Here is a 12,666-nt window from a genome sequence, read left to right as displayed (position 1 = left end):
TAGGTAGTGGTATAAACTGAAATGTTAGCACCTTAAATTACTATTTGGGAGATTCCACTCTTCGGAAATTAAGGAGAAGTGTAACTTAATTTTATAACTGGTCTCTTATAAAAAAGTAACAGAGGGGGTACATCATTTTGGCCGAAATTGGACATAATGCTGTATTCACTGCTGTAATACGGGCTCGCATTATACACTGCTCTCAAATATTTGCATATATAAACATCACCCCAAATATGGAAAGTATATATAGAGATCAGAACTAATTGCTAAACATAATTGCTATGCTAAGTGATAATCATCATGTTATCAATACATACACTTTTAAAAAAAAAAAAATATTCTTAATCAATGTATATTAAAAAAAAGACACCAATTAATAATATACATGATGCTTTGGCGATATAGCTTATCTATTAGTGACTCTCCAAAGACAGCAGGATATGTTATGGGAAGAAATGCAAAAGCTGAAGGCTATTTAATTTTAAGGTTGCTGCTGAATAAAAGGCTGCTTGCAATTGTGCTAACAATTGGAATGATTCTGCATGCGCTGTAACGTGGAACGTTTGCAAGAAGGGCATTCCCAGTGAAGATGCATTCCTTGTATCCTCGCCAGGTACTTACGAGATGGCTATGGCTGTCAGAGTTCCTATAGGAATGTTGGAGGCAGGCCGCTGAAGATCTCCACTCATGTTGAATCCAGCCATAACACCTGACATGCAGAAGAAGAAACACCGTTATCTTTATGATACGATTCTAACAAGAGACAAATATCTTTACTGCTGCCTGAGCTTTGAACTTCTCAAGGTATCTCTCAACCCCAGCTGAGCAGAACACAGATCCTGGGATGAATACAGCTTTTGAAGTCTGCAAAGGTGGTGTGCTGATTGGTAGCGCTCAAACAGAAGGTTTCATTGCATCGATACACAATAGGGGGGAGGTGTTCTTCATACATAGAGGTGCCGATTCGCAAAAGAGAGATTTACATCTACGTCTAAGTACAGATTTGCTACATTTTGGAATTCACACAGATTTCCAGTGATCTGCAGAGAAAGTTGAACCAGGAGCAGGCTTCATGCAGACTGTGGGAAAAGTGTGTGATATTCCAACCACTACTCCATTTCCACTGTACTGAGATATTCACAGCAGAGAACTCTTCACAGGGGGTACTGGATTTCCTCTGCAAATGAACATTGTTTTGCTTTTTATTCTCCATGGGTAAAACATTTTTCCACATTTTTCCTATACACTCCCTCCAAATATGGGAGTGCTTCACTACACTTCCCATCCTGGAAAGAGTATTTACACCAGCACTGTGCTGGATTAAATTCTAATCTTTCCATGCCGGAAAGATTAATGATATTCGTTTGTGAATGCTCGCAAACCTAGGTGTTTGTGGATGTTCACAAACTTGCAAGACAGATCATGCATGGGAAAATCCGGGAATGCCTATATTCCCATCCCCTGAGGGTGCGGGGACCTCCGCACTCGTAAAAGTGCTTGCACCTGCCAGGAATCTCTTTAACTCCTGGCAAGCATAAGGTAAATTGAATGGTAAGTATACACTTACGACCAAATTTATCTTAGCCAATAGGCCCCATTGTCTTTAGCAAAATGTTAGTGTTGCTGGACTATGGCTTGATCTACAGAGAAGTGGAGACACTTCATTGTTGTATAAAAACTCTTAAGAAGAATCTTTCTCAACTTACTGCTGCAGAACATAACAACAAATATCTCTGGTGGTCTCTTGTCCTTCGCATACCCATCAGCCAGTTCAGACCAGCATGGTAACACCAAGGTGCTAAACTGAGAGGTGGGGAGAGGTTGGTGGATAGGGAAGTTCAGTTGTCCAGTGGGCTCGATAAATGTTTGGCTCAAGTGAACAGGGAGGCTAGATCAAGAATGTCTGTGCCGCTGTCTAGTATAGGAATATTAGTGATTGTTACTCGGAATGAGGTGGTTGGGCTACAGGTTGGCACTGGGATAAAAACTTTGATGAGGAAGGAAGGAGATGTGGAGTATCTGGCGAGTCTGACAAAGGTGCAGTTTTAAGGGTTGAGATGAAAGATGTTGAAGAGCAGTTCAAATGGTGGATTGACAGGGTGGCAGGGGTGAATATACAAGGTGGGTCTACAGTAGTGGTATGCCCCTTCACACGGTCGTCAAACTAGAAACATCAATTCTGTGTTCTATTGAAGGTTAATAGGGTGCATTAGACCAATTATGTAGTTTAATTTTGTTGTGCATGCATTTCATGGTACAGAAAGGTCAGCCTTTGCAATGCTCGCCCTGGAGTTACTTTTTGGGGGGTAATGGGCCACTGCATGCTGCCTGAAGTCCAACAGTTTTGCCTAAGAGAACTTGCAGCTTCTGGGCTTTATTTTATCTCTGAGAGACCACATCAGGAATCTGAGGCAGGGTCTGCCTGACTTTAAAGGGAAGGATTGCACACGCCTTGGTGGGAGATCACAGACAACACAGGAGAAACAAGGGCAGACTACATATCGCAAAAACACTTGCACATACAGAAAAATTGGCTCATAGTTGGATGGAGGCAGAAAAACACATCTAATGGAGATTAAACTCAAGAACTAGACCGCTAACCACTTTCTTTCCTCACTTCCTGGTTAGGATAACCACTTCCAGTGAGATCTAGGCACGGGAGTATTTAGGGATGAAGCTAGCATGCAGAAGATGACAGTGCACTTTCTGTTGTGTTGTATGGCTTTCTAATTCAGCTAGTTCAGCATCAAATACCGATCCCTTCACATTTTTTGTGTTTTACCTTTTCCAGTTCCCTGGTGTTCATGGGTTTAGGCAGAGTTCTTATTGTTCTGATCATGCCTAGTTAATCTGGAAATACGGTCTCTGGGGATTGTGGATGTCCACACCTAAACACTGGTCACCGGGGGTGGGTGGGGGGGCTTGTTGCAGTGCAATCTGCCAACAAGTTTGGTAAAAAAAAAAGATAATTTCTAAATTGGTGGTATCCCCCAAACATTTTGCCTTCACCCTACCTGTTTTGCTGAATTCGATTTTGTTGGCTTTACGACTGTGCTGTTTATTACTGTGAACCAGTGTTTGTGCTCTTGCCTTAAAACATGGTACAATTTGCCTACATCTAATTGGCACATTTAATTTACTTGTAAGTCCCTAGTAAATGGTGCCACATGTCCCACGTCCTGTAAATTAAATGCTACTAGTCCTGTAGCACTCATATTGCCACCCACTAAAGTATCCTTTTAAAACATGTCTCAGGTCTACCAATGCAGCCAGTAGTGCAATTTTAAACTGTCATTTTGACCTGGCAAAATAAACCTTTTGTCAGGCCTAAACCTTCCTTTTTAAAACTTATAAGTCACCCCTAAGATAGGCCCTAAAAGCACCTAGATTAGGGCGCATTGTGTTTAAAAAGTGGATATGTGTGCTTAGATCTTACATGTCCTGCCAGTGAAAAACTCCTAAAGTGTAAGGCCTTTCTCTAATATTGACTAATACTGGCTTACCTTAGTATATTTAATAAGTGAAAATGTTGGACTGAGAGCAGATGTAGTTATGCTGTTTACACACAAATGAATTGTAACTTAAAATACTCTTCGATGGTGTTGTCAGATTTTAAGTTAGAATTTTGAAAATGCCTGTTTTAGAAAGTTGTACAAAAGGGGGTGGTGATGGACGGAGCATCTGAATCAATCAAACACTCACACCCAGTCAAAAGATCTGGGTTTAATCCATCACCGTTCTTTAGCCCACTCTGCCACCCCAGTTCAGACATGGCTATATGCAAATCAGTCTGACCCTGTGCCTCATGGGAACAGTCCAGCCCGAACTGCCAAGCCATGTCTTCCCTGGACCGGAAACAAGCTTCCGAGGACCGGTTTCTGGCATTCCAGCCGTCTTCAGCCCGGTTTGCTTGAATCCAGTGGCAAAGTGAGCAAGGGACTCACGTCTGAGAATACCCTGCCACACTTATGGCGGCCAAAAGCGGTACAAAAGGGGGTGGTGATGGAGTCAAGCTATCCAGGCTGATGAAGGCTGATAGCCAGAAACCGGTCCTTGGATGCTTGATTCCGGTCTGGGAAAGACATGGCTTGGTAGTTCGGACTGGACTGTTCCCATGAGGCACCGGGTCAGAGCTGATTTGCATATAGCCAGTGTCTAACCCAGGGTGGTGTGGAGTGCAAAAAAACGATGGATTTAGGCCCAGATCCTTGTACTGGGGTGAATGTATGACATTGTTCTACATTCTGTCCATCAACTGTGTTTTTTTGCAATTTTCACCCCGAGTGGGCTGGGTATGCTCAGACGTGAGTCCCAGGCTCTCCACACCACTGGATTCAAGCTATCCAGGCTGATGAAGGCTGATAGCCAGAAACCGGTCCTTGGATGCTTGATTCCGGTCTGGGAAAGACATGGCTTGGTAGTTCGGACTGGACTGTTCCCATGAGGCACAGGGTCAGAGCTGATTTGCATATAGCCAGTGTCTAACCCAGGGTGGTGTGGAGTGCAAAAAAACCATGGATTTAGGCCCAGATCCTTGTACTGGGGTGAATGTATGACATTGTTCTACATTCTGTCCATCAACTGTGTTTTTTGCAATTTTCACCCCGAGTGGGCTGGGTATGCTCAGACATGAGTCCCAGGCTCTCCACACCACTGGAGTCAAGCTATCCAGGCTGATGAAGGCTGATAGCCAGAAACCGGTCCTTGGATGCTTGATTCCGGTCTGGGAAAGACATGGCTTGGTAGTTCGGACTGGACTGTTCCCATGAGGCACAGGGTCAGAGCTGATATGCATATAGCCAGTGTCTAACCCAGGGTGGTGTGGAGTGCAAAACAACGATGGATTTAGGCCCAGATCCTTGTACTGGGGTGAATGTATGACATTGTACTACATTCTGTCTATCAACTGTGTTTTTTGCAATTTCCACCCCGAGTGGGCTGGGTATGCTCAGACGTGAGTCCCAGGCTCTCCACACCACTGGAGTCAAGCTATCCAGGCTGATGAAGGCTGATAGCCAGAAACCGGTCCTTGGATGCTTGATTCCGGTCTGGGAAAGACATGGCTTGGTAGTTCGGACTGGACTGTTCCCATGAGGCACAGGGTCAGAGCTGATTTGCATATAGCCAGTGTCTAACCCAGGGTGGTGTGGAGTGCAAAAAAACGATGGATTTAGGCCCAGATCCTTGTACTGGGGTGAATGTATGACATTGTTCTACATTCTGTCCATCAACTGTGTTTTTTGCAATTTTCACCCCGAGTGGGCTGGGTATGCTCAGACGTGAGTCCCAGGCTCTCCACACCACTGGAGTCAAGCTATCCAGGCTGATGAAGGCTGATAGCCAGAAACCGGTCCTTGGATGCTTGATTCCGGTCTGGGAAAGACATGGCTTGGTAGTTCGGACTGGACTGTTCCCATGAGGCACAGGGTCAGAGCTGATTTGCATATAGCCAGTGTCTAACCCAGGGTGGTGTGGAGTGCAAAAAAACAATGGATTTAGAACCCAGATCGTTGTACTGGGGTGAATGTATGACATTGTTCTACATTCTGTCCATCAACTGTGTTTTTTGCAATTTTCACCCCGAGTGGGCTGGGTATGCTCAGACTTGAGTCCCAGGCTCTCTACACCACTGGAGTCAAGCTATCCAGGCTGATGAAGGCTGATAGCCAGAAACCGGTCCTTGGATGCTTGATTCCGGTCTGGGAAAGACATGGCTTGGTAGTTCGGACTGGACTGTTCCCATGAGGCACAGGGTCAGAGCTGATTTGCATATAGCCAGTGTCTAACCCAGGGTGGTGTGGAGTGCAAAAAAAACGATGGATTTAGGCCCAGATCCTTGTACTGGGGTGAATGTATGACATTGTTCTACATTCTGTCCATCAACTGTGTTTTTTGCATGTTTTAGAAAGTTGCCATTTTCTTGTCTCAAACATTTGTGCCATTTGCTAGTGTTCTAGGTCACATGACTGTGACTGGCTCTGCTGTTTGGGTGTGTGTGTTGATTCCAGATGGTAACATAAAGGGGATTTGGGTGTGGACATAATTGGCCATTCTGTCAGGAGGACTGGGGAGGGGCTGTACCAAGGCCCTCTTACACTTCAAAGGGCCTTGCCCTCTGCCAGCAAAAGGGCCCTGAAACCAGGTCTGCCCTACCTTTCCTCGCCACAGACAGTTTAGAGACTTGAGAGGGGAAGAAATGAACATTCCAGAACCAGATGTGGGGATAGGACAGGGAGCCCCTCCACACAAAGGCTGGCACCAGGTATAAATATGTGATCTCTAGAGCCACTCTTCAGAACACTCCTGGACCTGTGGGAGTTACAGAAGAAGGACTTGCCTGCGGCTACAGAACTGCTCAGCTGCATAAAGGACGGTCTTGCTGCCTGAGAAGGAAGATTTGACTTGCTTACCTCCATCCTAGGCTAACCAGGGTGACTCCAAGGGTGAGTTAGCTGAACTCGTTTGTGGGCTACACGGACACACCAAGCTTCAGAGACCTCCTTGCAACTGCCCAGCTCACCTTCTGCAACTGGACATAACTGGGCCTGCAACAAGACTTCTGCTGGAGTGACTCCCTTATCCCTCTTGAAGTTTTGGCTCCGCAAGACCACGAGCGGGTCCGTTTGCAAGAACACTCTGCCGTCTGTGACGACCACTAATGCAGAGTTCCAGTGAGATCTGCTCTTTGCACCGACAGCGACTGCCAGTAACGGGCGCCAGCGTAAGATCAGCACTTTGCGCTATAGCATCAAAAGCCTGCGACGACCGCCAGCGCAAAGCCAAGGCAACGACTGTAAGTGACACTTGATAGGCTCTTCGTGCTACAGGGACAACCATACGTGATGCCCAACCTGCTCTTCACACTACAGCGAAGACTGCTGTGATGCTCAGCCTCCTTGCGGCATTCTCCATTGCTAATGGAACTCTTTGTTCCAGACTTTGAAGGCAACTTTTCAGGAGGACTAACCTGGTCCCTGTGTCCGACCCATGCTTTATCGCGGTCAGCCTGAACTTGTGACTTTCCCCGGTCTAGCATGACTAGATGACAGCAAGTGGTGCTTCATGCTTTAAGGGGCTATTTGCACCCCAAAACTTTCAAACTGATTATCTCTGGTTCCACTCATTGGAGTTTTGTTGTTCTGGTAAAATTATATTTATTAAAATGTACTCTTTACTTTTCTAAAATGGTTTGGGATTTTCCTTGTGTAGCATTTTCACTTTATTACTGTTTATGTATTGCATACATGTTATGTTATTTATGTTTTTTATATAGCGCAACGGATACTCAAAAAGAGTGTCCCGGCGCTTTGAGTAAGGGGAACAGGTTCAAAATAACATAACACAATTAAAAAGAAAACACCACACACACAGAGAACAAGGAAGAGCGACTAGGGAGGCCTACTGGGTAAACAACCAGGTTTTAAGACATACATACTTTACCCATTGCTTAAAGTTAAGCCTGACTTCTTTATGCTAAGATACCAGAGGTTCAAGCACAAGTTAATTTAGTGATTTTTTGTGGTTCACCCTGATAAGGACAGTGGTTGTTGCCTGAGTAGGGCTTCCACCGCTGTCAACCCAATTTTGTACATCTGGTTGTGTTACTTCTCTGTATTTACTCACCTGCTATTTAGTTTATCTGTAATCAAGACCCATATTCTTGCTGAGCCTGCCAAACTCCTTGCTGAGTCAAAGAAGTAGATGAGTGGCACCTGTGCCCCTCTTTCTCTATCTTGCTCTTTTTGCCCTTCTTCTCTCTGATTGATTGATAGGATGTATGAAGATACATCGCAAACTAAAACAACGCATGCTTTTACAACGCAGTTTTTTGTTCGCATGTACCGTCACAACGCATTTTTTTACAACGCATGGCATTAGTTCGCATTTCCTTTGAAATGTATACTATATGCCTTTACATCATCCTCAACTTTCCCGCATGTATTTAAATCGCTAAATATCCCCCAAACACTAACACTCTACCCTACAAAGACACAGTCCATAGTAATACCCTACAGTACATAATTTAAAACTACCCCAACACAGTACTCAAAACACGACCCTAGCCCTACGTACAGTCTGTCCCGGACCTGCTTACACAACCCTTAAGCCTAAACCAATACCATACACTACAACCCCCTGACACTACCCTAAGCCCTAAATTCTAAAACACTAGCATACACTACAACACCCTTACACTACCCTTGCCCTAAAGTCCAAAACACTAGCATACACTACAACCCCCTTACACTACCCTAAGCCCTAAAATATTAAACACTAGCATACACTTCAACCCTCTTACACTACCCTAAGCCCTAAACTCTAAAACACTAGCATACACTAGCGCCTACACTACTACCACCTGAGACTACACTAAACCCTAATCCCACTTACTTCTCTCCTTCCTCGTGGTCCGTTCCCGTTCCCAGTGTCACCGAGTCTCTGCTCCCGGTTCCTGTCTGCCATTACATCACATGAGTTTTAAATGCGCATGCGATGTAATGTCCCGCGTCGTAATGTCTACGCGTGGTTAAGTCGCATGCGTTGTAACGCATGCGACGTAATGGCCTGAGAAGTAACAGCCGCGTTGTAATGGCTGTTTCCCTGATTGATATTCATGTATCCTACTCATTGAGAGAGACTGAGTGGGAGGAATGGGATCCTCAGCATTATAGCCCTTCCCTCAAGCTTGACAGACCATGGGCTTGGACACTTCAGTTTTCACTTTTGACTATTTATTCTCTAGGATGTTCTCCCTCTTTCCTGAACTACAGGCACAACGTGAGATTATAGCCTCCCCCGCTTATGATTACCAGCTGACTTGCCTAGAGTGTAAGAAAATATTTTGCAACTTTATATATTTCAGTCATGCCAGAGCTTTGTGAGGGGAAAGCAGCAAAAATAAAAAATACATGTGCAAACATCCTCCTGAGAACATTTAATAAAATTAGCCTTAAAGATTGTAGGATCTTATTGGTTAAGAGATTCTATCAACATCTTCCTCATCAGGACAATGGAAAACAACAGAACAAAATGCTTTTTGCATATAATTTATCTCTTTTTTATTGTTTTTACTATTTTCAATGTTTCAGTTATACAGTTTTGTAAAGATTTAATACAAAATATTGACACCTATATATATGTCTAACAAAATAAAAACCTTCAAAATAATTAATTTGTGACTCCCACATTTGCTATGGTATATTGTTTCTAGGAGAACAATGCACCTCATATAGAACGTCCTTTCTAAAAGGTACAGAAACATAATCTTCAATGTCTTCATATTATTTGGTTGCCGTTGTATTCCACTCATCAATTGTAATCTAAATGTTTTGGTGCCACAACAACCTTTTGACTTCATCCAAATATTTAAATAATTATGGCAAAAGTTTAAACAAATAACATCATTCTTTTTAATAATAGAACCTTCTTGAATTATGGTGTGTCTTTAAAATGTAATTCTCTGCCATTTGTGGAGTTATTATTGCTCCTTTGTTTATATACTTCAGGAGGTACTGCCTCATTTAATGATGGCTTCCAGCTCTACCTTCATTTATTTCCTATGGTACTATTTCACTAAATAGCAATTACCGTTTTTCATTTATAAAGATCAAATTTGTGCCCAGAACTAAACAAACAATTAGCCTAATTGAGTTTATGCCTTTTGCAAACAGAAATAAGTTTTGTCCTCATTACTGTTCAGCGCTTTGCAGTACACCACACCTTGTTGAGAGAGAGGGGGCCCTCCAGGAATGGGGAAGGGGCCCATCCCTTGATAGGATGGCCTGGGGGCTGTGCCCAGCTCCTTCCTAAGCTTCAGAGGATGCCTGCCTTGTCACTGGCAGATGAAGCTCACACCTAGGCTTGCCTTCCTTTTGTCCCTCTAGTCAGGCTGGCCCCAAACCCAGTGGTAGGGGAGCAACTGACCAGAAGTGATTTAGGAGGTGTACGACAAAGGCTTCCCCTCTATCCACAGGCTGGCACTGAGCAAAAAGGTGGGCCCCACAGGTGTCTCCTCAGAACACTACTGGACCTGTGAAGAATCAGAAGGACTGCCCTGCTGTTTAAAGAACCTGAAGGAAGTCTGGAGCTGCTTGCCTTGAACCCAGTACTCCAGAAGTACATCCGTGTGTCAGCTGGCTGACCTCCTGTTTGAGCTACAGACACACAAGAAGGTTCCAGAGGCCTCTGTCACTGCAACTGCCAAGCTGCCAAGTTCCAACTGAACCTGCCCTGGTCCCTCTGCTGGCCTCTATTAGTGATTCCTATCCCCCACTTGGTACCCCACAGGTACTGGACCCATGGCTGGTGTTACAGTGTATTCCTACTGTCCCTAAACTGCAAAAAGTGAGACGTTTTGCCCACTGTCTGCATGGAGAACCAACAGAGACTGGGAATGCCATTGACGTTGAATTGTCAGTTGGCCTCAGCTTGCTGGTTTGCCCCGCTGAAGATCTGACTTCCAGAAAAAGTCAGAACATATATGGCCTCCTCAGGACCGACGGTGAGCACCAAATGATCCACATCGAGGCCTTCTTGGGCACCGACTTTGCCCTCTGAGAGCTTACCCGCCTTCAACGACAACCTCAACGGGACGCCGCTCTGTAGTAACCCGCCATCATCAAACACCACTTCTGATTCAGCTTCCACTTGTCCTGCTGACAACTTGTCCACAACCACTTTTTCTCCATAAAAGTCAGAAAGTAATCTTTCCACTGGTACGAAGCTGGAACCTGTACCCGACCTGCGCTCCACTGCGGTCAACCTTAACTTTTGACTTTGACCTTGTGATTTGTGGTGTTATATTTAATTCAAACCCTAAAAATTGATATCACAGATTATTCTTATTGGAATGTTGTCATTTTGCAGTCATTTTAATTATTAAAACAGTCTCAAATTACTAAGTTGATTTGGGATTTTTCAGATGTTGTGTTTTGACTTTATTACTGTTAGAGTGCTGCACAAATACTTTACACATTGCCTCCAAGTTAACACTGGCTGATTTGTGCCAAGTTGCCAGAGGGTAAAGCCCAGGTTTATTTAGGGACTTTAGTGGTTTACTCTTAAAAGAATTGTGATTATCATTTGACTAATACTAGTACTCTATTGTTGCAGAATCCCTTCCCCATGAGGTCAGTTCCTACTTAGGTATATAAAAGGCGTCATTTAAAAAGGCAAAATATGTTGCAATGCATTTGTTCCCTGATTTTTCTTCACACTTTCGGCCTTCTTGTTATACATTTTTGTCTCTGATTTTTCTCAACTACTGGGTTCTTCCTATAAAATAATTCCTCTTTTACATGTTGTTTTGCTTAGCTGCTGTTTGGATTACATCCCTGGGAATCGTCTAACTCTGGACATGTAATCTTGCTCCGTTCTTTTCTCCTTCCCGATGTCAGGGGGAGTGTAGAACTAAGCCTGGGCAGAGTTCGTGGATTTCTGAAACGCGGAACTCCTCGAAGTGCAAAAGAAAACTCGGCCACGCTACGCAAAGCAAGGTGTTTGTCTACAATGTGCAATCATCGCGAACAGAACATTGTACAGCGCAGCTGGCGCTGCTTCCTTTCTGCTGCTTGAGTAACTTTTTACTCGAGCGGCAGCTTTCTCAATGTGAATGGACAGTTTCTCAACATGAGCAGTCATGAGCATACGCAACCACTCGCAATGAGAAATCTGATCGCCTGCATTGAGAAATCTCGGCAGGAGGTTGATTTTCCATGCTTGCGCTCCCTAACTTGCTGTTGGCGATCGCGAAAGAGGAAAAATCTTCCCAGGAGGTGGATTTTTCTCGCTCGCCAACTTGACGTTGATGAATGCGAGTGAGGTAAAAAACTCTGCTCCGTGGAGCGGAGTTTTTCAGAACTCTGCAAGCTCTATGTAATGCGGAGTGCTGAAATCACCGCCCAGACTTATGTAGAACCTTACTGATTTTACTAGTGCTGTCAATATATTCAATCAAGACCAACACACATTTTTAAAGGAGAGTTTTATCCTTTGTGGGTATTCCTCCTAGCTATGACCCACTAAAAGAGACACTTGGCCCTTCTGAACTATAGTGGTACAGTGGCTACTGGGAGGAGTCACCTTTTCCCCGATCAATCCCAAAGGGCACTCTACAGACCTACTTCACTACCAGACCTTGAAAATTACGTAGGATCTATTATCTTTCCTTTTTATTTAACTTTTCTTGGCATTAGGGTACGTTTTTGTCTACTTACACAAACAACATTCTTCCAGTTTTTGTAGGTTCCCGTCATCCTTTTCTTAATTTTTTGTCACTCATCTCAGAAAGATATAATATCATGTATCTAATAACCATAGAAATTCATTGGTATCATAAGTAGGTATCTCTGCAGTCTGCTTGATCTAAACATAGCCTTCTTAACATTCTCCCACAATAGCTTATTAAGGAGATTACCCAATTGCAGGATCTGTAGCGATGCCCTAACCTGGCTCCCTTAAAATATCGTTATTTTCAAGGTGCTATGGTCCAAGACACTACCTCTACCTCTAACTCAGGGCTCTTCTCTGTGCCCTTCACTTTTCAACATGTACATTCAACACCAAGGAGACATCATAGAATCATTTAGTTTGACCGTACTTACCTATGCAGATGATATGCAGAGGATTATATCTCTCTCAAAACAAAGGTCATCGTGCTTCTGA

General features: G+C 43.9%; 1 protein-coding gene across 1 annotated transcript in view; it reads right to left on the bottom strand.

The window, feature by feature from the left end:
- Nucleotides 1-12,666, bottom strand: part of SLC12A8 (solute carrier family 12 member 8) — an 838,951-nt gene that overhangs the window by 148,762 nt on the left and 677,523 nt on the right. The window contains exon 7 of the mRNA XM_078682439.1: nt 625-712. Within this exon, the coding sequence (XP_078538565.1) occupies nt 625-712 (88 nt within the window). The remainder of the gene's footprint in view (nt 1-624; nt 713-12,666) is intronic.

The sequence above is a fragment of the Lissotriton helveticus genome, chromosome 3_1 (genome assembly GCF_964261635.1).
Source record: "Lissotriton helveticus chromosome 3_1, aLisHel1.1, whole genome shotgun sequence".
Lineage (NCBI taxonomy): Eukaryota > Metazoa > Chordata > Amphibia > Caudata > Salamandridae > Lissotriton > Lissotriton helveticus.
This window is presented reverse-complemented; position numbering and strand designations above follow the sequence as displayed.